The sequence below is a fragment of the Podarcis tiliguerta genome, assembly GCF_965153285.1.
Source record: "Podarcis tiliguerta genome assembly, chromosome: 12".
Classification (NCBI taxonomy): domain Eukaryota; kingdom Metazoa; phylum Chordata; class Lepidosauria; order Squamata; family Lacertidae; genus Podarcis; species Podarcis tiliguerta.
Genome location: NC_139545.1, coordinates 4,976,977 through 5,001,780, shown reverse-complemented (window position 1 = coordinate 5,001,780; position 24,804 = coordinate 4,976,977). Strand labels below are relative to the sequence as shown.

At 41.9% G+C, this 24,804-nt stretch overlaps 1 protein-coding gene across 2 annotated transcripts in view; it reads left to right on the top strand.

The window, feature by feature from the left end:
• The first annotated feature begins 10,946 nt into the window (after window positions 1-10,946).
• POU6F2 (POU class 6 homeobox 2) overlaps window positions 10,947-24,804 on the top strand; it is a 305,677-nt gene continuing 291,819 nt past the window's right edge. Inside the window, exon 1 of one of the 2 annotated variants that reach the window (XM_083407054.1) lies at window positions 10,947-11,076. In XM_083407054.1, the coding sequence (XP_083263180.1) occupies window positions 10,972-11,076 (105 nt within the window). In that variant the 5' untranslated portion in view covers window positions 10,947-10,971. Of the gene's footprint in view, window positions 11,077-11,716; window positions 11,827-24,804 lie in introns of those variants that run through there. The other variant, XM_083407055.1, reaches the window with a different exon arrangement.

Below are 24,804 nucleotides of genomic sequence, written 5' to 3'. Positions count from 1 at the left end.
TACTTAACCCGAGGTACCACTGTATCAGTTCACACTCCTGCACATCTCTCTCATTTCTCCCTTCCAGACAGCCACGGCTGCTAAGGCAGGATGGAAGCTGTGATTGCACAAACGTCTCAGCAGAACCAGCATATGGTATGATTGACTGACCAAGAGCTGCTGGGATGCTGCCATGTATTATCCTGCTTATTGGGAAGAAATAGAAGAAGAAGAAGAGTTATGGATTTGATATCCCGCCTTTCACTCCCTTTAAGGAGTCTCAAAGCGGCTAACAGCCTCCTTTCCCTTCCTCCCCCACAACAAACACTCTGTGAGGTGAGTGAGGCTGAGAGACTTCAGAGAAGTGTGACTAGCCCAAGGTCACCCAGCAGCTGCATGTGGAGGAGCGGGGAAGCGAACCCGGTTCACCAGATTACGAGACTACCGCTCTCAACCACTACACCACACTGGCTCTCTAAATAGCATTAAGAATATAAGAATATAAGAAGATCCTGCTGGATCAGGCCAGTGACTCCTCTAGCTCAGCATCCTGTTCTCAAAGTGGCCAACTAGATGCCTATGAGAAGCCGGTGAATAGAGTTCTGGTGTTCAGAGGCAATGCTGCATTTGACAGTAGATGTAGCAGCCATTGGAAGCCTTTCCCTCCATGAATCTGTCTACTCCTCTTTTAAAGCCAAGCTGGTGGCCATCAAACCAGGTCCTATGGTCCAGGCGAATGACACAAGAAAGCAGTCATGGAGCGGCCACATATTTCCTGCAATATTGTGCACATTTCAGTTATGTTTTTCTCATCTCTCTCTATTGTCTAGGCTTCAAAAGAAACCCTTGTGTTAGAGAAAAGAGTTAAGGTGCTTACGAATTCATAGAATCATAGAATCATAGAGTTGGAAGAGACCACAAGGGTCATCGAGTCCAACCCCCTGCCAAGCAGGAAACACCATCAGAGCACTCCTGACATATGGTTGTCAAGCCTCTGCTTAAAGACCTCCAAAGAAGGAGACTCCACCACACTCCTTGGCAGCAAATTCCACTGTCAAACAGCTCTTACTGTCAGGAAGTTCTTCCTAATGTTTAGGTGGAATCTTCTTTCTTGTAGTTTGGATCCATTGCTCCGTGTCCGCTTCTCTGGAGCAGCAGAAAACAACCTTTCTCCCTCCTCTATGTGACATCCTTTTATATATTTGAACATGGCTATCATATCACCCCTTAACCTCCTCTTCTCCAGGTAGATGTAGCAGCCATTGGAAGCCTTTCCCTCCATGAATCTGTCTACTCCTCTTTTAAAGCCAAGCTGGTGGCCAACAAACCAGGTCTTATGGTCCAGGCGAATGACACAAGAAAGCAGTCATGGAGCGGCCACATATTTCCTGCAATATTGTGCACATTTCAGTTATGTTTTTCTCTCTCTATTGTCTAGGCTTCAAAAGAAACCCTTGTGTTAGAGAAAAGAGTTAAGTTGCTTACGAATTCACTGATGCCATAAAACATGGAAATCACCTGGGCTTAACTTCGGTGCCATGTAAAAATTAAACATGCTATGTAGTCTCACTTGCTGCTTTCGCTTGCAATTTAGGTCCCATCTGCACTATATATTTAAAACAGTATCATTCCCCGCCCCCCCCCCAAAAAATCATGAGAAGTGTATTTTGTTAAGGTTGCTAAGAGACCGCAATTCCCTTAGAAGAGCTACAATTCTGAGTTCCCTGGGAAGATGGAATGGTTGTTAAAACACTCTGGAAACTGTACCTCGGCGAGGGTAACAATTCTCAGCACCCTTTACAAACTACATTTCCCAAGATTCTTTGGACTTTTAAAAGTGTTATGATGCTGTTTTAAATGTATAGTGCAGGTGGAGGCTATGCCTCAAAGTGTCCATACTTCATCGTGGCCTTTCACCCCTCTATAGGTTGGATCAGGGCTGGATTTAGGTTTGATGAGGCCCTCAGCTACTAAAGGTAATGGGGCCCTTTATATGTCCAGCTGTCCTTTGTCAACAACAAATTGCTGCTGTTTTTTGTGTTGAATATATGCTATATGGTAATTTATGGACCTAATAGGTATCTAAAGCCATTTGCACATGCAGAATGTAGGCACCCTATATATAGAAATGATCAAACCAGTGATATTTTAGAGAGCAGGCTAGCAGGCGGGGCCCATTACTTACATCATAGGAGCCTACACAACACAAAACACTTGCTGTATGTAGGTTTTATTTTATTTGTTTTTTATCTTATATTTTGGAAATGTACATCCAGTTTTTTTCCTTTAAATTTTTTTGGGGCCCCCAAGAGAGTGGGGCCCTAAGCTATAGCTTGTTTAGCTTATACGTAAATCCGACACGGGACGCAGGTGGCGCTGTGGGTTAAAGCCTCAGCGCCTAGGGCTTGCCGATCGAAAGGTCGGCGGTTCGAATCCCCGCGGCGGGGTGCGCTCCCGTTGCTCGGTCCCAGCACCTGCCAACCTAGCAGTTCGAAAGCACTCTCGGGTGCAAGTAGATAAATAGGGACCGCTTACTAGCGGGAAGGTAAACGGCGTTTCCGTGTGCGGCTCTGGCTCGCCAGAGCAGCGATGTCACGCTGGCCACGTGACCCGGAAGTGTCTTCGGACAGCGCTGGCCCTCGGCCTCTTGAGTGAGATGGGCGCACAACCCTAGAGTCTGTCAAGACTGGCCCGTACGGGCAGGGGTACCTTTACCTTTAAATCCGACACAGATGCTTTGGTAGTGCTCTATCAGTATGTAATTGTTCACTTCCTCCCCACGACACAAACATTGTTTGTCTCCCTCCTCACAGAAAAACATGCAGACACACAAACACAGCAACAATGTTTTGGTGGTTGTGTGTCAAAGGCAGCACTTTTTGGAAAGGCCCCTGACTGAGTGAGCAGGCAGAAAAAGCAGCCAGGCCAGGTCATGAACTTCGGCAGGCATTGCCCATGCGCAAATTGAATGGGCAACAATCGAGTGCCAGGCAGAGGGGTAAGAAAGTGGCATTAGAGAAACAGAATCATGAAGGTCGAAGAGAACTCGAGGGTCATGTAGTCCAACCCCCTGCAATGCGGAAATCTTCGCACGTGGTCCCCCACCCAGTTTGAAACCATACTGCTCCCTGCTTAGCTTTACAAAGGTGCCAGCAGTTTTATTGCTGGACCAATCCCCCTAATATAACCTGCCTCCTCAGAAATTGCAGAGGATGCTGTTTTGCTGACAATAATGAGTCAACTTCTGGTCTGGTCAAATTTCTGTACATAGAATTGGGTGACATTCCTAAGGATAAGGTTAGAGGGTTTTTTGTATGCTACAGCGGCCACCAGAATACTGGTGGCCAAAAATTGGAAGAGTGAGGAGATTCCCTCAACGTTAGAGTGGCAAACTAAACTTTGCGAATATATTGAACTAGCTAAGATGACAGCGTCAATCAGAATGCAATCAAAACAAAAATTAAGAAAGGAATGGAAATGTGTTGAAGAATATATTGTACAAAATCATTCTGTTAGAAATTGCTGGATAAGTATAGATTGAACCCATGAAGTTAAGAAGCTATGTTTTTAATAGATGAATGATCAATTTAATGAACAAAAATGAACACAAAGACTCTCCTCCCCAAGGGGAGGGGAGGGGTTGTGGTCGGGAGCTCCGACCCCACCCAGGCAGGGGCGGGAGCCCCTGCCCCTTCTGGCTCACCTGGCCGGCGCTGCACGCCCAGGAGGCGGCTCCCACCTGGAGCCGCCCGTAGAAGGGGCGTGCCTGGCCGTGTTATATTCTGGCGCCGGCCCCCTCTTCGGCCTCTTTCTTCGTCACTGCTTCGCGAGTCACCCACCCTCCACTCCCTCTAGCTCAGGGCCTAAGTTTTCCTCTGGCCTTGCTATGGACTTTAGGTTGGTCGCCCGGTTGTCTGGGGGCCTGGTAGGAGTTTTTCCTGTTGGCATTAGGCCTATGGGTTTTTTCGCCTACCTCGTAGCAACCGTCACAACTTTTGTGGTATTGGTGGGTAGGTTAGGCATTGGATTTGGGTGTTATGCTGTGTGGGAAGGCTAGGTGTGGCCATCGCCTACACCTTCGATTTGGGTATTCCGTTAAAGGAATCCGGCGGTCGTGTATTCTGTCCGATGCCTGCTTGGCTGGAGGCCATGGCACGACCCCTGGTGACATCAGGGGTGAGCCTATAGTTGGATAGGCATCAACTGGCTCCATCTACTCTACTGATGATTCAACCTCTCTGCTGTGGTCATCCAATGCCTAAGCCAATACCTTTTCATTGCAGTAACCAATAAAGTTGTGGCCTTTTCCTTGCCCATAAACCTTATACCATGCGTCCTTGTGTGTTTATTTCCACCTCACGGGGGTTGGGGTCCTCGAACCACAATATTAGAGTTTTTTTAAGTAACAAGTTGCATATCAGGCAGGTGGGTGAAGGAAGTCACATGGGTATTTGGGTAAAAGGGGAGGTGGTCATAGGGTTAGATGTGTGGAATTTGTAGAAATGATATGTTATATGTTATGTACAATGTTGAATGTGTATGACAATTAACACGTAACGTGAATTAATTTAAAATAAAAGAAAGAAAGAAAGAAAGAGAAAGAAAGAAAGAATTGGGTGAGGGGTGTGTGTGTGTGTGTGTGTGTGTGTGTGGTGTCTTGTCATTTGACCCAGGTCAGCCTGGTGCGCTTGGGCACAATACTACATTGAAGGTGAAACCTGCCCCCTCTTGTGACTGTTTTAAATGTCTGACACCAGATTTTAATGCTCTCTTATTTTAAGTGTGATGCGATTTTACTGTAGTTTTCAACTTCCTTGGGGACCCTTGTTAGGTATCAAAAAGGGGTTCATAAATAGTGCAGCCTCCAACATTATTGCTTCTCCCTATCTTGCATGCCTCCATTATCAATAACGACAATATTATGGGTGGCATTGCATAATCGTTGCTGGCCAAAAGAGGCCATTTCAATTGAAAAGGGATGGTAATGGGGCTGCAGTTGTCTACTGCAATGCTGTTTCTGTTTTTCTTTTTCTTTCTGTCACTCTGTTTCAGCTGATGTACCATTTTCACCACTAGGGCCATGGCAAGAGAGCCCTCAAGAACAATCAAGGCGAATGGGCAGAAACGGAAAGCCACAAGCAATTTGTAGCATTTCACTGCCACATTAATACTGCTAATTGTAATTGACAGAGTAATTAAAACCTAAAGATATCCCAACAAAGCCACTTGCATAAGTGCAGTTGTGCTATGAAGGTGGCAGATCACATGTTCTGTGTAATAGGATTAAATTAGTTCTCTGCATTTTTGTCTCACTGAGGTAGCTGTCCTGATTATCTGCATCCTATTAACTTTGCTTTCAACAGCATCCAGATAAATAAAATATGGGGAAATCCTCTTAATTGAACAACTTTTGGAAAGGATGGACTTCTCAAAGGGCTGAGTCTCAATGCAGCTTTCTGGTACTTCTGGTATCATGCTGAATGATACCATTTGGGTGGGCCAATTGTTCTTGTCACCCGGAGTTAATAAGGTAGTATATATATAAGGTAGTATATATATAAGGTAGTATATACACACACACTTTTTTAATTAGTTTTTTTAACATATCATTTTCAACAGTAATTAAACATACTTTTACATCTTATTCAATTTTTTTTGACTTCCATCAATCCTGTCTGAAAAATTTCCAATCTAATCTCTCAGTATGCATTTCTTATCTTCCCTATTACATTTCAAACTCATAACCAATATCTCTATCTTTTTCTACTTTGTAACACTTCGTATATTTCTCCTTACAAAACCTCTAGCATAATTTGTTGATTACAGTTGGTCTTCAAATAATTCATATACTTCTTCCAGTCTTCTGTAAATCTCTAGTCCCACAGGTTTCAAATCCTTCCTGTCATTTTGTCCAATTCTGCATAGTCCATTAATTTTGTCTGCCATTCTTCTTTCGTCGGAATTTCTTATTGGTTCCATTTCTGGGCTAACAATACTCTTGCTGCAGTTGTTGCATATAAAAACAATTTAACGTCTTTCTTCTGTTTTTTTAAAAAATGTATATTTCAACATCTTTTTCATCTCATTATATATCATTTCCCAGAAGTTCTTTACTTTTTTACATTCCCAACACATATGATAAAATGTTCCTTCTTTTTCTTTACATTTCCAACATTTATTATTTGTCTTATACATTTTTGCTAATTTCACTGGTGTAATATACCATCTATACATCATTTTCATCATATTCTCTTTCAAAGCGTTACAGGCTGTAAATTTTATCCTTCCATTCCACAACCTTTCCCATTCTTCAAGCTGTATATTATAACCAAAGTCTTTTGCCCAGTGTATCATTACCGATTTCACTTCCTCATCTTTCAAATGCCATTCAAGGTAGCATTGCTCCTCATCTACAACCAGCCCTGCCAACTGACCAGATTTCAGTTCAGTGCGGAAAGTTCAAGGCTGTGCATTGCTGTTGTTTATGAAGTTATGATTCTACTGAGGTCGCTAGTATACAGACTTCAACAATATGGAGATGATACCCAGTTCTATTTCTCCACACCATCTGAATCAGATGAGGCTGCGAAAATTGTCTAGAGCAGTGGTTCTCAATTAGCTAAGAACTGTGGATCCCCTGTTTTTCAAAAGCCAAACCATGGAGCCTCTACTTTTTAAAACATTGATATCTCCAAGAAAATCTAAGAATGAATTAAGACTCCTTCCTTTGGCGATCCCTTGTAGCCAAGTAAGATTGTCTTCCATAAACACGGTTTTAACAATGAGCCCGTAAGTGACTGTGGAGGCCAATTCTGGATCCACACGTCCTTCCACCGTGGGGATATTGGTTTCTGGGCAGGAGTTGATCACGGTGTGGATTTGCCAAGCGTACCTTCCTCCTAGCACATCATGAACAGGCACATGGGCGGTGGATACAGATCCGGTCGTTCTGACTCAAGGAACGAGGCAGTTGAGCAGCTCGGCAGCTGTATCCATGACTGAGCAGCCCTTTTTAGGATCCACTCTGCTCACCCTGAAAAGGGGGAGGGGCTAGAAAAGGTGCCCTAAACATAGTCTGCCACCCTTTTTCCCTGACTGGATTACCGCGCCCAGTGGGGTCACCACCTAGTGGTTGTAAAAGACAATTGAGCTTTGGAACATGGAATATACAGACTTTGTCAGATAACACAGACAGTGAGCCTCCTGATCGCAGAACTGCCATCATTGCAAGAGAGTTGCAACATTTTAACATCAATATTGCAGCGCTTCAAGAGACTCGAAGAGCAGGCAAGGGACAACTGAAGGAAGAAAAAGGAGGCTACACATTCTCCTGGAAAGGTCTATCTGAATTAAGACTAAGTCTAATGGGGACTTATATTGCAAACTGGGTTATTGGTTCCTTATTTACTAGGTATAAATCTTTGGTCTCTGGCATAAAATTCTTCCAGATAGTTCTAAAAATTATAAAAATAAGAAGATGGACATCAGAAGCAGATGTGTAGGATTTGGCACACACAGTTTAATTTTGCAGCAAAATATCGTTATCTTTTAAAAATGCAAAGCTCTTGCCATATGCATTTAACCTACTAACATCACCGAGGAAAGGGCTGACATTCTGAGAATAGTATGGCTTCTTCTGATATCATTGTATTTCCATCTCTTCAGAAAGAGGAAAAATAGTCCCCCTAGTGTACTGTTGCTGTAAGAAGCAAGAGCACATCTGTTTTGATTCACCAAGGAGTACACCGGCTGGTTCTGTAAGAAGTTATAAGTAAGCACTTCAGTGGGAGCTCAGAGACGCTCAAGGAAACTCGACAACAGCTCCATCTGTTTCTCTAAAGGCTGACTGGTTCCTTTTCATTATATTGATATCAATATATTAAGACACACGGAAGAAGAAGAAAAACATAAATCGCATCCAAAAATGTTTACAATTTTTTTTTAAAAAAAGAATTTCCCTCTCATTTTAATAATCCAATCATTTATTCAACAATCTATTGAAGTGAATAGGAAACTAAGGACATTTTCACAACAAAGGCTTGATAGCTGTAATTTATTATGATTTCTATCCCACTGTTATCTTGCAGAGCAAGTTTAACCCACACATAAAGATAATATACAAACCTGTGAGCATCAAAATTAAAGAAAACTTAAAATAATGAAATGATTCAACAAAAACGTGTCTCAATTAATCTTTAATTCAATTAATCAATCAATTAATTCAATTAATCTTTGTCACACATCTGACATAGTGGGGCTAATTTATGTCACTATAGATTTTTCTGGAAAAAATAATAGGACATAATGGTAATGAGAGCAAGCCCCAGTAAGACCTTCCACAGCTTCTGAAAAAATGGATTCAGATCATACTTGAGGATTGTTCATATCTCTGCATCACAGCTTTATGACTCAGTCACTTCTGTTGCTTCAGTCATGAAGGCAATCAAGCAGATGGCTGTCAAGAAATATTTCCATGTAGGAATGAACGGCTTCACACAGCACATGTAACGCTATTTTCCACGTGACATTACAGCCAAAACAGGAAGTTGCTGCACAGAAGCATCCCTAAGTGACCACATTTTGCTACCACAACATAATGAAGCAGACTTTGTTTCAGAGGTCTCTCAGTAGAAAGTGAATTGTGATCAACCATTGATCACCAGCAAACAATAGAATAAATCCACAGTACAGTGGTACCTCAGGTTACATACGCTTCAGGTTCCAGACTCCGCTAACCCAGAAATAGTGCTTCAGGTTAAGAACTTTGCTTCAGGATGAGAACAGAAATCGCATGGCGGTGGTGTGGCAGCAGCGGGAGGCCCCATTAGCTACAGTGGTACCTCAGGTTAAGAACAGTTTCAGGTTAAGAACGGACCTCCTGAATGAATTAAGTTCTTACCCCAAGATACCACTGTACTTCCATGTCATTCAACAAGTGTCTATTACAATTGGCAGGGCAAGAAATGTGTTAAGCAAATTAGCACGAAAGCTACTGTGTGCCGCGTACATCTCTTATATTAATTGTGATCAGCAGCAGTTTGCCATGTGGCATGGGGTAGTTGTCGCTTAAGAAACACAGGTCCAAGCCCTGCTAAGTGCTACTCTCTACGGGCTGCATCTAGTGAGTGGCCATGGAGAAGCTTATGTTCCAGTGGCAGGAATATGCTAACAGAGGAGGAGGAGGAGAGGTCATTCATCTGATTCCGGTCCTCCTTTGCAGGTCCCTCCAATCTGTTTTGGTGGGTTTTCCAAACCTCCAGAAGAGCAACAAACTAAGCCTTACGAGGAGCGCTTGAAGGAGCCGGGTTGCTTCATTCATGTTTAGCCTGGAAAAGAGGAGACAGCCATCCTCAGTCCAAAGGACTGTCACATGGAAGGTAGAGGAAGCTTGTTTTCTCCTTCTCTGGAGGGTAGAAATTGAATCTATGGCTTCAAGAGATTCCGACTAAACATTCAGAAAAGCTTTCTGACAGTGAGAGCTGTTCAGCAGTGGACAGACTCCCACGAGAGGTGGTGGACTGTCCTTCCTTGGAGGTATCTAAGCAGAGGTTGGGTGGCCATCTGTCATGGATGCTTTAGTTGAGCTGGGATTGTAGCGGGTTGGGCTAGATGACCCCGGATCCCTTCCAATGCTAGGATTCTGTAATTCTATAACAAAATGCACTGTTCCTCTTCCACTACTAGTGGATGTCTCTGCTTGAGCTACAGCCCTAGAAGAACCAATTGAAGTCCATCGTATAGTTTCCTTGATATTGGCTAATCTCCTGTTATTTAATTCTAATATACCTTAGGTTTTCTGTTGTTTTCATAACAACAACTCATTCCCTGACGTGTCCAGATCATGAAGTATTTCCCTCCGGTGCTTTTTGCTGATTTTCCTCCATTGATCATGTTCATATGGCGAGGGGAAACAACTTGCATCAATTAGCAATTGTGATCTGCTGTCTGAAGCATTAACTGATATACTGTTCATTAGCTGAACAGCCGTATTACCAGTTTATTGTATTCATCCTCATGTGCTTAAAATACCACTGGATTGCATTAATGTCACCCGTCAGCAATCACAGGCAATAATTTATCAGCAATCAATACCCTGAAATGTTGCTCATTGTGACACTTAGGTTTTGGAGACAGATGTGTGGTGCATTTGGACAAGAAAAATAGTATTGCGTATTTGTGGGAGTCTTAGCTTGAAAAGGGGAGAGAATATGAAACAAACTGCTTCCATTAAGGAGGAGGGGGAAATGGTAATGTTTGCCATCATAAGTAACAACAGTTTATGTCAGTTCAGTGGAGCAGCGAATGAACCAAAACTCCACGAGCCTTCAAAATGGAAAGCATGCCGCAAGTAGGATTTACATAGTTTGAATATTTTATACTTGGAGTGCTCATCGCAGATCAGACAGGAAATGCTTGCCACATGTGAAACTTTCAGTTAACACTTCAAGTTTAAAACCTTTCTGTCCGCTACAAATTCCCAACTTCCCTAAATTTATTTCTCATGCTCTCGTAATTACAGGTGTGTGCATACTCCTAAGAGCACAATGTGAGTCTTTTGATTACCAAAGAAATTTAACAGAAGAGGAATCAAACTAGGACAGTGCAGAAAAAAGGAGAGCAACAGGAAGCAAAGGGTTACCTCTCTCTGACCAGGCATATGTAAATCATAGCCCTTTCGTAGGAAAGTTTTGGTTTTCTAAATAAAGCTACAAACTTGTTAGGATTAATCTGTGTTGAGGCTGCATTTTCAGCAAGTGTTTTGCCTCGGATGAATAGCTGTTTGTTTCGCTTTATTTATTTGATATCGAGTATTTGTCAATGTCATTTCATATCTGCAGAAAATTCATACGTTATATGGAAGTATATGAATGTAGGAGAGAGAGTGCTGAAGGTCACATGACTGTTTCATCCTATTTGGTGGAGCAGCTTGACTTTTTTTCTCTCCCCCCGTTGCATTTGGTGATGGTTGGGAGTGCAGAAGTTGATTGACAGATGCATGCCAGAAACCCCCATTCTCTTTTTCAAAGACTACATATGATGGATTGCGATCTTGCAGCTCAGCAGGACACAGGGACCATGCAAGCTGTAATTGGTCAGGTATGGAGTCAGCCATTTCTCAACTCCCCTTTTATTCCCCCACCCCACAAGACTCTAACCATATGATTCACATAATTCATATTTACAGTACCATCTTTCTGTCTGTAGCTTCAGCGACCAGCAAGTGCAGAGCAGAAAGTAAGGGGGGGGGGGATGAGGCAGTGAGGGAAGGCAACAAAAGGCCACATCAATCTGGCCAGGGGTAGAACAGGTTAAAAAATGACACTCTGCTTTTGAGGAATCCAATTTGGAATTTTTAGCCCCAGCTTAATCTATCTATCTTTGTGTTTGGGGCTCAAATATGTGGAAGCAGGAACAAGTGAAGTGTAAAAAAGTGCTTGCAATGTTTACATAGGGAGTTGCGGTTTCTGTTTTCTCTGTTCTTTGTGGATCGACTGTCTTCTTTGACTGTGTAGCATGTGGGTGTTTCTTTTCCTTCTAACCCAGATAATGTGCGATATCCAGCCTGGTGAACGTAGGAGCCCTTGCTTCTGCTGCTGCAGAGGGGCAGCTTGCAAATTAAACACACTGCCACAATCTGAAAGGTCCAGGTGGTCTGCTCCTGTTTCCTAATGCAATCCAGCACAACAGCTCTAATAAACAGCTCTGTTTAGTTCTCCCTTCGCTGTATCCAGGGAGGTGAAACTGGTCTGGGGCTGCTGTGATGAAATGCCAGAAGGACATCTCTCAGAGGCCTCACAAGCTGCTTTTTAGAGCTTTTCCGTTTTGCCGTCTTTGTCTTCCAAATGGGTCAGTGTGAGTCCTTCTCTTGACATTTCATTTGGTTTTGTGATTTTCTGAGAAGTCTGCATAGTCTGTGTGTATCGTTATTTTGTGTGCGTGGTGTTGCGAGCTTGATGTTGACTTACCAGAGGATAAAAAAAGAGAATCATTGTCTTTTCATGTGGCTCCAAATTATAACCTAAAGTGATAAGACAGACCTGATACAGAGGGGAGAGTACAGTTTAATATAGGAGTAGCGGAAGGGAAAGGGGCTAGGGATGTTCTTTACATTTGCCAACAAAATTTTAAGTACTCAACACCTGCTCATTAGCTACTGACCTGTGTGTCAGTGGAAGAGAAAAGACATTTATGAATCCTTAAAAGTTTGTGTTTAATATGTTTCGAAGGCAATGCGATTAATCTGCTAAAAGTGATGCTTCTGTATTTGTGCTTCCTAAATAGAGATATGAAGCTGAAAGCAAATAGGCATCTTTCAGTGTGTGTTTTTAACTTAAGTTACAGTGAAATGTAGAAGTCTCACAGAGCACATGGTTTATTAATATCAGCATCTTCAGTAATGCATTTGAGATGGAAAAGGTCAGATATGCAGTATCATGTTTACCTCAGCCTTGCATTGCTGTAAATATATGTGTGTGAAAATACACACACATATTTTATCGAAACCATTCCCAAACTTAGGTTCAGATGAATAGGTTTGGTGAGCACATTTTGAGTTTAAAAAAGGGTGCACATATTAAATTAGTATAAAAATATGTGGAAATATTTAAAATTTTAATGTCATCTGCTAAAATGCTCTCAGCAAGGAATATGCACATTCAGTAACTATTAAAACAGCTGCATCATTGTTGGTTACATATGCAACTTTTACTAAAAAAGTGTGAGGGGAAATTTGTCAAACACTGGTGCTGCTTGTAAGGTCATCTTTAATATAACTTTCTCCTTAGCACAATAGCTGTTTTACATGTCTGTGCTTTAAACACTTATAAATAGCTGAGAAAACATTAGACACTCCAATATTTTTGCTTTAATGAATAAAAAGTTGACTGAATTACTTTGAAAAAATATGTGCATTTCAGCTATTAAAACAAACACTTTAAAGAAAACAATGACATTTTAAAGCAGGTGTGAAGCCTGGGTGAAATGTAAAACGGCGACTCATCTTATTACTTTGCATGCAACCTAATATGTAGCAAGTGATATACCAGTTCAAACTATTTTTCCATTTATACCTGTGCACAATGCACATGTGTATGTTGTGAACATAGAACGCATGCTGTGCAAAAATGTGCAAAAAAGTATCCTTGTAGCACTTTAGTCTTTCCTTCAAAAAGGAATAAGTGAATGGAATCAGACTAAATCGTATTCAAAGTCAAATAGCTGAAATCAGTACACTTAAGTTAGTCGTCATGACTAACTAAAGTCCAATGATTTTAATGAACCTATGCTGAATTTGACTGAGCCGATGGTACCACCCCATATGGTGATGAAAGATAAACAGTAAATAAAGCTAACATTTTGTTACTCGGATTATTTCCCCACAGGTCTTATGTAGTGTTTAAAGACATAACAGGCAGCCTCTCTATTTTGTCAGATTAATGAAAATGCTTATTTCATAGGAAAATATAATTACTTGGGCAGTGTCAGCAGTAAACGACAGTTGAGTAATATGGCTCATCTTCTAAGATACGTCCCACAATTAAATAGGCACGTGTTTAACTACTAAAAATCAGCAGGAAAACTGGCACATTTCATATCTATTTTTACAACCTGCTTCTTTCACATACTGAAAATCTGTGCAGAAAAAAAAGTTCATTCAGAAAATTTGCACATGCTACTATGATTATGAAACTTTTCTTTAAAAAAATAGTGTTATCTTTAAAGCTGTGCATTACTGATCAATATTTCCGGGAGCACAATAATTAGGTTACTATTTCATGAACAGCCATTTGAACAACTACCATGTTGCAAGGTGTGAACAGACACAAGTAGGACTGTCAAAACTCCCTAAAAATAAAATTGCCTGTAGAAGCGCAACATAAACCCTAAATAGTTTGAAACAGAAACTCGAACAAGTGGCAGGCCTAATGTTAAAAGGATAATCAACTCTGACTGCTCCCTCAGTTAATTACAAGGCATTTCCTGATCTTTTCATCCTGATACTTAGCTGCCTCTAAGCATCGCTTTCCAAATTGGGTCCCACTGGTAAGTGCCAATAGGTGATCGTGACAGCTACAATGTGAACGACAGCTTCTAGCAACAGGGCAAACTGGAGGGGAGGTGCAAAATTGAAAGTGCAACTTCCCTCCGGATTATTCCCCCCCCCCCCCCCAGCAAGCAATTAAGCAGCCAAGTACTCTGAACGAACAACCTCCTTGCCCGGCATGTCAAGATTTAGAAGCTCATTGCTCATTGTGATTTTGATTCATATCCAGAGTGTTTGGAATCAAACTCTGATCCTTGACAGATGCAGCAACCTTGCTATAACATCCTCTGCCTCAAAGTACCCACTATCTCCTTATTGTTTCTTAAAAAAAAAAAAAAAACATTTTCAGAAAGGATGAGATTTTCCTCCTGTACCCACCGTTGCCCAGTGCGTCATCTAATTACTTTAACCATTATGCTGTCTTTTTGTTTTGCTCAGTCCCAGTTTTGGCTCTAACTTCTTTCCCCTCCCCCTCCATCTTCCCCCAAGACCTGAGTTTGTGAGTGACAGGTTAGTTCATCAGTATTACAGCCCTCCTGTTTTTGTCTCATCTCATGCAGACAGGTCACTGTGTCCAATCACCCTTCTGGCTCTGCGCTCCCTCGGGAAACCAAAGCCAGCCTACCATCTTGATCCTCAGGCCTCAGGGCCCAAGTCGAGCTGTACATTTCTACGTTTGCCGGGTTTCGCAAACACAATAGAACAGAAGAGATTAAATGAGCTGGTGAAAGAAAAGGGTGACATTAATTAGGTAGAGTGATCCCTATCAAGCAAGCAACAGCTTGTAAATATTCTCATTTTGTGTAGTTATTTACATAACTACATATACATTTTCAAAGAAACCGTTTATGCTTATTTGGCATATATCAGTGGCATCCTTTTGGTTTATATCAGCTTTATTTTCTAATCTCAAATGCCTCTTTTACAATTGTTCAGCATTCTACCCAGAAGAGTAACACTAACAAAATTTATAGGAGAATACTAACCAGATGATAACACTAACCAAATTTGTAGCAGCATATTGCTATAATTTGAAGTTGATATTGCCATAAGTAGTTCTGTATTGATGTACAATAGGTGTTTTATGATAAAATTCTCACTTATCTGTGACTTAAAGTAACTTTGAAGAAAAGGTATATATTGAGAAGAAACTTGTAATTAATAACAGATTGCATTTCCTATAAATATATGATGTTTAGCTTATATTGTTCACACCAAGCAGAATAAAGAGTCACAGACCCCAATACAGACTGTGCCAATGCCCTGAGAGAGCCAAAATCATTATGTTTGGTTTCGAAGGGAAAGACCCATAGTTTTGGCTTTTAGCATCAAAGCACAAAGATGATAGAAAAAGCAGTACCTCATGCAAAACAACTCTTAAAGCTAAAAGAGCTCTCTCAGAGACCAAACCTAGCATTTCTAATACTCCCTCTCCCCCCAAATAAAGTTTATTAAAATTTGCACTCTTATTTTAATCCAATTTAACACAGTGGTGAGAAGCATTGTACGGCACGGTTCACTTATTCTCTCAATGTACGCCATTATTACGCTCCATTTTGCAGATAGGCCTCTAAAATCATGGTTGAGATGGAGTTCCACAGGCTGCCATGTTGCTATCCATGTTCCTTGTATAGAGTGCAAGTAATTCACTGGGAAAACCAGGGGCGTACGAAGTGGGGGGCGGAGGGGGCGGGTCACCCCGGGTGCCACTCTGGGTGTGTGTGTGTGACAAGATGGCCCCTGTCTTCCCCAAGCTGTAGAGCGGCTGAGGGCGCGCGCAGTCCATATGGGCGCCACTCACACGGCATCCATACGGGCGGCCGCTCTCGCGCACTGTCCCTATGGGTGCCCATACGGGCTGCCTCTCGCACGGCAACCGTATGGGCTCTTGTGGATGCGCACTCCATACGGCATGCTGTGCATGCATACTCCATAAGGGCTGCCCCACCCCGGGTGCCAGAGAGGGTTCCTCCACCACTGGGGAAAACAAGTGTGCAGAGTATGAAAGAATACCGAGACCCTCCTGCTCTTTATTTGAAAGATAGAAGGATTGCAGGAATTAGATACATAAGCACCTCATTTTCTGGTCATTGCAAGTTTGGGGGCCAGGTGAAATTTGGGGGAGGCTTATAAAAGGTCTCACCCCAGATCACCCAGGAATATCAAGCAGAAACAACCCACTCCCCTGCCATTTACAATATAAACTTACCGCCCCCCCCCCCAAGCAGCAGCTGGTCACTGGGAAATTGTTCATTTTCTCTCTCTTCAAAATATAGTCTGCCCCCCCCAAAGGTCTGAGGGACAGCGGACCAGCCCTCTGCTGAAAAAGTTTGCTGACCCCTGCCATAGAATTGTTGAGTCCACCCCACCCCCCTTGTGGAAGTCTGCTCTGCTGTGGAAGAGCTTTCACTGTCTATGGGTGTGGCGGGGGGGGGCAAGGAGCGGCAGCTCTTCCCCCCCAAAAAAATTCAGTAAAAATACATAGCAAACTGAGGTTCTGGCCCCCCAACAAAAGGCCTGCCGCCCCTAACAAAAATACTGACTAAGCCCATGTCACTGTCAGAAAGTTATTCCTGCTGTTCCTCAGAATCTCCCTTCTTGTAACTTGAATTCATTGACTCCTAAGTTAGTGGGATGTTTGTGGACAAGGACATGTTGAATACAGGTTTTGAGTGCAGGAAATACCAGTGTAAGAAGCATCATGTCTAAAAAAACCTCTTTTAATATTTATGAATACCTTTGTACTTTGAAAATGAAGCATCCCTAGAGGAACATACTATTTTACATTATTAAGCATAGCACCCACTCGCTCCAAAATTATTATTGTAAGAAGATTCAGGAATGTTGCAGCAATATTTTGCAATATAAATATTTGCAGTAGAATATATATTTTTTTATCTAGTTAATTTATTCCATGCAATTCTTTGGACCTTGTCCTAGATTCCAGCTAAAGTATGTATTTCACTGTGGGCCTTTTTGTTTTACAGGAGGATCTATTTCCTTCCTTAAGCCTAATTTGCTTTCTTATGTAAATAGTTTTACTCTCATTACAACAACTGACAGTAGCCCTCTGCAAACGTGCTTCTCACTAATTGGTCTTAGGAACACTTGTTTATTTTTATTCTGCCTGGCTTTTAATTTTGCATTCAGCATAACTGGTGATAATTGAAGCCAATTATGAGGTCAGGCTGTTTTTTAAAGCACAGTTTTCAAACATTATCATCATTTTAACTCTTAGAGGAAAAAGCATACAATGCTTGTTATATGACCTTTAAATTGTTGGCCATGCTGCAGTCTTTCAGTAGTGCAGATGTTTATCTTCCGGCAACACATTTACATTCAAGTGCCTTTTCTGTGGTTCTTCGATTCTCTCATGATAAGCTAAATACCAGCCAGGGCTACTATTCCTGTGTACTATACATGGAAGAGACATGGTTGAGCTTCTTATCTTATAATGATCTGTAGCTGTAACAAGACTTTTTAAAAAAAACAACTTTTTGCTTTGCTGAATATCAAATGGATGAAAATAAAAATTCCCCACTAAAGAAGACAAAAGGTCATGATCATTTTTCTGCAGAAAAAATATATGAGTGTGTGGTTTAAAACACACAGAGATGCTTGTCTTGATATTTTAAGAAATGCGATTTTAAAAATTCCCTCTGGTTTGCCATGAAATTCATGCCATGAAATTCATAGCTATTAAGTATGACGGGAAGCAGAAAGGGGCTAATGTCCAGTTGCCCCCTCCCTACCATCATGAGTTGATTTGGTCATCTGCAAGGACCCTGTGAGCATAGAATTTGTATGTGCCTAGCCTCTCTCCATGAGATCGGTACTGTACAGGGGAGGAATTGCATGCATGTTCTTTGCAGACCCAACAGATGCAATCCTATAGCATCTCCACATTTGAATATCTACGGATTTCATTTCTGGGTTGTAATGTGAAATGAAGTATTCGGTCAAATGGTTCTGGTATTCACATGCTGCAGAATAAGTTGGGAATGAGGTAGCAGAGTCAATGAATGAATGAAACTTTATTTGCATCAGCCGTCGGCCATCGCAACAAAAAAGCACTGCGATATACACAGAACAAAATAAAAGTCGGTTATATGAAACACAGTTTAGGGTAGCAGAGTGTTGAGGTATCAGAGTGTTGCACCGCTGCAGAATCGCAGACCATGACAGTCTCAGCGTATTGGACCATGCAAATTTGCAACTGAAACCAATGATCAGTAATTCCAAGTACAGTGGTGCCCCGCAAGACGAATGCCTCGCAAGACGGAAAACCCGCTAGACAAAGGGTTTTCCGTTTTGGAGGTGCTTCGCAAAACGAATTTCCTATGGGCTTGCTTCGCAAGACGAAAATGTCTTGCGAGTTGCTGCGATTTTTTTCCGCTCCCCACCCCCTTTTTCTAAGGCACTAAGCTGCTAATAGCCTTTTAGCAGCTAATCCGCTAATCCCTTAAGCCTTTAATAGCCGCTAATAGCCGCTAAACCGCTAATAGCGCTAATCTGCTAATGAGGTTGCTTCGCAAGACGAAAAAACCGCTAGACGAAGAGACTCACGGAACGGATTCTTTTCGTCTTGCGAGGCACCACTGTAATCATGTTTAAACACTGAACTTCCAGGGGTGGGGTTGGGGGTTTGGCCCTAACATTAACATACAGGATTAGATTTGGTTCTCGTAATGTATAATATGGATCTATGCTAGTCTATGCTATTCATCTGGTTAATAATACTTTAAGAACACAAATATGTAGTTGAGTCAATTTGGGTGGCCATTTTGAAGCTCCTATTCACAGCGGGTGGCGCTGTGGGTTAAACCACTGAGCCTAGGGATTGCCGATCAGAAGGTTGGCGGTTCGAATCCCCATGACGGAGTGAGCTCCTGTTGCTCGTTCCCTGCTCCTGCCAACCTAGCAGTTCAAAAGCATGAAGTGCAAGTAGATAAATAGGTACCGCTCCGGCGGGAAGGTAAATGGCGTTTCCGTGCACTGCTCTGGTTCGCCAGAAGCGGCTTAGTCCTGCTGGCCACAGGACCCGGAAACTGTACGCCGGCTCCCTCGGCCAATAAAGCGAGATGAGCGCTGCAACCCCAGAGTCGTCCATGACTGGATCTTATGGTCAGGGGTCCCTTTACCTTTACTTTATTCAGCCTGTAGTGGCGGTTGATAGGACCTCAAATTGAGAATAGCTGTGATGAGATGGACCGTTCCATTTCTGATTTGGCAACCACCAGAATCTTTTTTTTTAAAGCATTTGTTGTGGCATACTGCATGGATCCATGACAATACATTCAAATGGCTATCTCACCACAGATATTTTCAGCCTGGGTGACCAAAAACATAGCGGATTAAAAAGTCTATAAAGTGTTTGTGTGCATGAGCCCCTACCGAGAACATTTTTGTATGAATGAACATGAGGCACTCTCCATTGCCATCAGTTAATTGATGTATATGTTTTGGAATGCATTTAAATATAGCTGGAAAACAGTAAAAGGCTAAAGGTCTTCCACATTATTTTAAGGGATCTTACGGTTGCGGGTAAATGACCTATAGCTTGAGGCATTTTAAAAATAGCTGGTTGAAAACCTAGGTGATAGAACTATTTCTTCAAAAATGACAGATTAGCTATTGATATTTGCCAGAGAGTCTCTTTCGACTGGCACTCTTGCTCCGTAGGAGAGTTTTATCTAACTGTTGTATCAAAAGATCAAGAGAATGTTCTCAAGGGGGAGGAAAAGGAAGAAAGCCAATACTAAAGATTTTTTCTTGAATCAGATGTATAAATTAACAAGTATTCTACATAATAAAAAATTGGTTACAAGAAATACAGCTAATTATTAAGATTGTGTCATGTTTTTCATACATTCATTCCTAATATTTGCCACTGATATTTGGCATTAAGTATGCCAAAACCGAATGCAGGTTCTTAATGATTCTTCTATCCATAGTTCTTATTACTTTAAACTGATTTTTTTTCTTTTCATATCGTTAAACATTTATATTTAGAGTGCTAATTGTATTAATTCTTTGTTAATACAAACTGGCCCCAATTAAGTTTGTAAGATCCACGTACAGTGGTACCTCGCAAGATGAATGCCTCGGAAGACGAAAAACTCGCAAGACGAAAGAGTTTTTCGTTTTCTGAGTTGCTTCGCAAGACGGATTTCCCTATGGGCTTGCTTCGCAAGACGAAACGTCTTGCGTCTTTTTTTTAAAACCACCAATGCATTCCTATGGGAAACCGTCAATACACCGTGGTGTTTTGCAAGACGAAAAAATTCACAAGACGAAAAAACTCGCAGAACGAATTAATTTCATCTTGCGAGGCACCACTGTATGCTGATATATTTCCCGTATTAACAGTGTTGATTGTTTCCATAACCACAAACTACACAGCATTTCTCAACACTGAAAACACTTACTTAGGTAAATTTATAATGGGACATATTTATGAAAGGAGTAATACTGCTGCTATCTGATCAGTTCACACACCAGACTTTGCCAACCTTGTGCCCTCCAGATGGTTTAAACTGCCATCAGCCCCAGTGCTGATGGGCCGGCACCCACGTGGTATAGGCTGCCATGCATTATTTGTGCTTTGGGTTTGTTCACTAGACGATTCCTTGGGTTTGTTAATATTGAATTCAGAATCAGAATATGTAATCTTGCAGCCAGATTTGATGAGATGCTGGTAGGATGGCAAGCTGAAAAAAGTCAACAGTGAAAAATGTGTTTGGGTGTAATTTTCATTTGCTGGATTCAGGATAGCAGATTTCAGTAACACCCCCACCCCCCATGCAGACATTTCACTGTGAGCAGTGAAAGTGTCAACAGATTTTTATATCCAAACTTCAGTGCATGAATTGGTGAAAAGAAGCCTTGGAAATATTTGTGATAATAAAAGCATGTTCCAAATGTCTGTGTTTTACTTAGCTTCATAGCACATTGCCTGGAACAAATGAAACCCAAAAGAGGAGGTTCATGTAACCCAAGCACAATGCCATGGCTAAATTGGATGAGAAATCTTTTAGAAGCTCAGACAGCAAGAAAATGAAAAACCTTCATGTCCCTCAGATGTTTCTTTTGCTTTTGTGATTGTCCTCTTTGACACTGTGAGAATCTGACTACTTAACCTTTTTTCTCCTCCCTCAAGAGCCTATGCATCATCATAACCTGTTTTCCAACAGACGTGAATCCCTCTGGAGATACTCAGCATTGCTCCGTGCAACCGGCGGGTGGGCGGGGGGGGGGGAATCTTCAGAATATTTGAGCATGAACAGCTTATCTCAGAAATGGACACACACATGTTATCTTTTTATCTGTTGTTTGAATTCATTCCTAAATGCCAGGTGAAATAGTTTTCCTGGAAAGAATTAGCCATCTCCAATACTCTGCTTAGCTCTGCAAATTCTCTAGCACACAGGACTCTAGACCTGTAGCTTCTTGATTTTAGAGACGCTTTCTGAACCTGCCCTATTCTTCCATCCCATAAATTCCTTCCTTCCTTCCTTCCTTTTTATTCCTAGCTTCTAAAAGCATTTTCTCTCTTTTTCTTTGTAGCTTCAGAACAACTGGGAAGAGCAGTATTTTATTTTAATATGTGTGTGTGTAGCACATTAAAGTCACATAAAAGTGCTTTCACTTGGGTTCTGGAACAGTAGCTATATTGGTCTGTATTACTCCCCCACCCCCAAACCAAAATTCTCCATATATCTGAGAGTTACTTTCATCAATCTAGTAGGGTTTACTTCTAGGTTAAGATAGGAAAGTCTAATCTGATGCAGCCACGATGGAAGTTGAAACAGAATGGTCTGTAATCCTGGCTAGTTGACTCAGAACACAAATTACCCCTAAGGGGATGCAATTCTAGACAGGAAAAATGCTGCCCACCTCTGCTTTCGCAAGTACAGTTCAATGGGCAACATCATCATAATTGCTGGTTTTGTTTCATTCTTTGAGCACATGGAGCTAATGAGCCGCACTGGAAATGGCAATGTGTTTGAAAACAGAGCTGCTCCAGTCGTGTAAAAAGGTTAAAGGTGATCTAATTTTAAAAAGCAAAGGGGGCATTTGGGTGAGGGGAGCTGAACCTCCCACCCTGCTGTAATTTACCCCCCTGCAACAACTCCTTTGCAACCACTTTTATCTCACCCAGAGTCGCTTCCAGTCTCATATGAGGAACAGCCTCTGGGGACACTTACGGAACTGCAAGCATAGCATGTAGTTTGCTATTTAGAGAGCATGGCAAATATTTTGTGGGAGAATTGTTGGCTTCTTAACTTTTCTCCCTTGCACTGTTTCCCCACCAAAATGCCTCCCCCAGCTGAGTTTTCTTCTGCTGCATCTTTTCCCCAGCAGGAATAAAAATGGCCGAGGAGTTTTTTAGACGCAAAATGTGATGAGGAGGAAGGGTTTCTAAGTCCCTCTCCCCCCAGTGTACATGTTCCATTTCAAATCACAGTCTCAATTACTGCACTGCGTAAAAAACAAAACAATCCCAAACGGGACCCCCCCCCTCCCCACTACAGAATCATGGAGGTACATGTGCCATGCAGTTCTTATCTGAGTGTCTTCTGTGTCCTAGCAGGGAGGTGATCTTAATCTTTTCTGGTGGCTAATGCCCCACTGGTGGCGCTGTTGGTTAAACTACAGAGCTTAAGACTTGCCGATCAGAAGGTCGGCGGTTCGAATCCCCGCGATGGGGTGAGCTCCCGTTACTTGGTGCCTGCTCCTGCCAACCTAGCAGTTCAAAAGCATGTCAAAGTGCTAGTAGATAAATAGGTACCGCTCTGGCGGGAAGGGTAACGGCGTTTCCGTGTGCTGCTCTGGTTCGCCAGAAGTGGCTTAGTCATGCTGGCCACATGAACCAGAAGCTGTCTGCAGACAAACGCCGGCTCCCTTGGCCAATAAAGCAAGATGAGCGCCGCAACCCCAGAGTCGGTCACGACTGGACCTAATGGTCAGGGGTCCCTTTACCTTTAATGCGCTCAGGGCAAATGTGTTTGTGGTTAGTGGGATGGGATAGGATGGGAAGAGACATTTCAAAATGAATCAACCGGAATAAAACTTAACACAAATGTTGATTGGCTTTCCCTTGTAGTACTGAGTTTTTGTATGCCAAGAGTTTCAGAATATTAGGCTCAAAGAATACTTTAATTTTCCTAAAGATACATTCATTTAGCCATAACTTTAGTTTTCTTCCAGACCTTTGTGCTTCAAGACTGTTAAAAGTCTACTGTGCAGTACAGTTGATGTACTCCTTCACAAACAGGCCGGATTTGGTTATAAGCGGAGACTTGATTGCTAAGAAGCAAAAAAGAGGACAGTTTGGCCATATTTTCCCAGTGCATGGGGAATCCTCCAGCGGACAGGGTCCTTTTGTTTCTGTTGCTTTTTGCTCCCCCATTTTTTATTGTTTACTGCCAGTATTTGCTTTGCTTCCTCCTAACAATCTATATCATCATCACCATCATTTTTTTAAAAAAGGTAATTCTCTGACTCATTCTTTGGAAATTGCTCATGTGAACAAATCGTTTTACTAGATAAGATTATGAGAAATGCATAAAAATTTAACAGTTTTATTAATCTTTCCTTTCAGATCAATCAGGAACTTGGCTTTGATCAAACTAGCAGTTTTTCAAAACTGAATATAACATTTTATTTCTTTAGGAAAAGTTTCAAGTTGCTACAGAGACATCTGAATGCTGCATTATTACTCTCTACTAGTTCTTAAGAGATATAATTGCTGCTTTCAGCACTAACCCTCTTTTTATTTTATATACTGCACATCAATTTTCAGTTCCTGGGGGGTAATTGTCTGAGCAGCTTACTTAACTGTCTCTAACATTATTTCCAATTGCTGTAATAATCTCTCTAATTTTGTTGAAATTTTGTAAAAATGCACCTTGAACCTGTAGGGTGGGAGAGAACCCACCACTTTGTCAAATTCTTTTTTTTATTATTACTCAAAAGTCTCTTAATCTGTGCCAAGCAATAAATTTGGCAGAGGGCTATATAGAAAGTTGAGTGATTTCCACTCCAGAGTTCCAAAGCACCATCAAACAGAACAACTGATGAACAAATCACACTGGGGTATTTCTCTTGATAGCTATATGAAGTCTCAAAATAGCTGTTTTCTGCTTGCATAGATTGGGTTAATTATTTTACTGTGGCCAAACACTGGTTATGCAAAAAAAAAAAAAAAGACATCTAGTTTGGTCATAGAAAGGCTTTGCCTTGTACAGATGTAGAAATCTCTGCTTCCAGTAATAGCTTGGAGTGTAGTAATGCAAATACTTAAAAAATACTTTGCGACCTGACTCAAGACTAAAATAAAAATGGTTGCCAACCATTAGGCAAGGGAAGCTTTCACCAAAACCATCAACTACCTTCTATTTCCTGGCAAGAGCTAAAACCGTTGCCATTTGTTCCTAACCATATAACACCGGTCTTGAAACGCCTACATTGGCTCCCAGTACGTTTCCGAGCACAATTCGAAGTGTTGGTGCTGACCTTTAAAGCCCTAAACGGCCTCGGCCCAGTATACCTGAAGGAGCGTCTCCACCCCCATCGTTCTACCCAGACACTGAGGTCCAGCACCGAGGGCCTTCTGGTGGTTCCCTCCCTACGAGAAGCCAAGTTACAGGGAACCAGGCAGACGGTCTTCTCGGTAGTGGCACCCGCCCTGTGGAACGCCCTCCCACCAGATGTCAAAGAGAACAACAACTACCAGACTTTTAGATGACATCTGAAGGCAGCCCTGTTTAGGGAAGCGT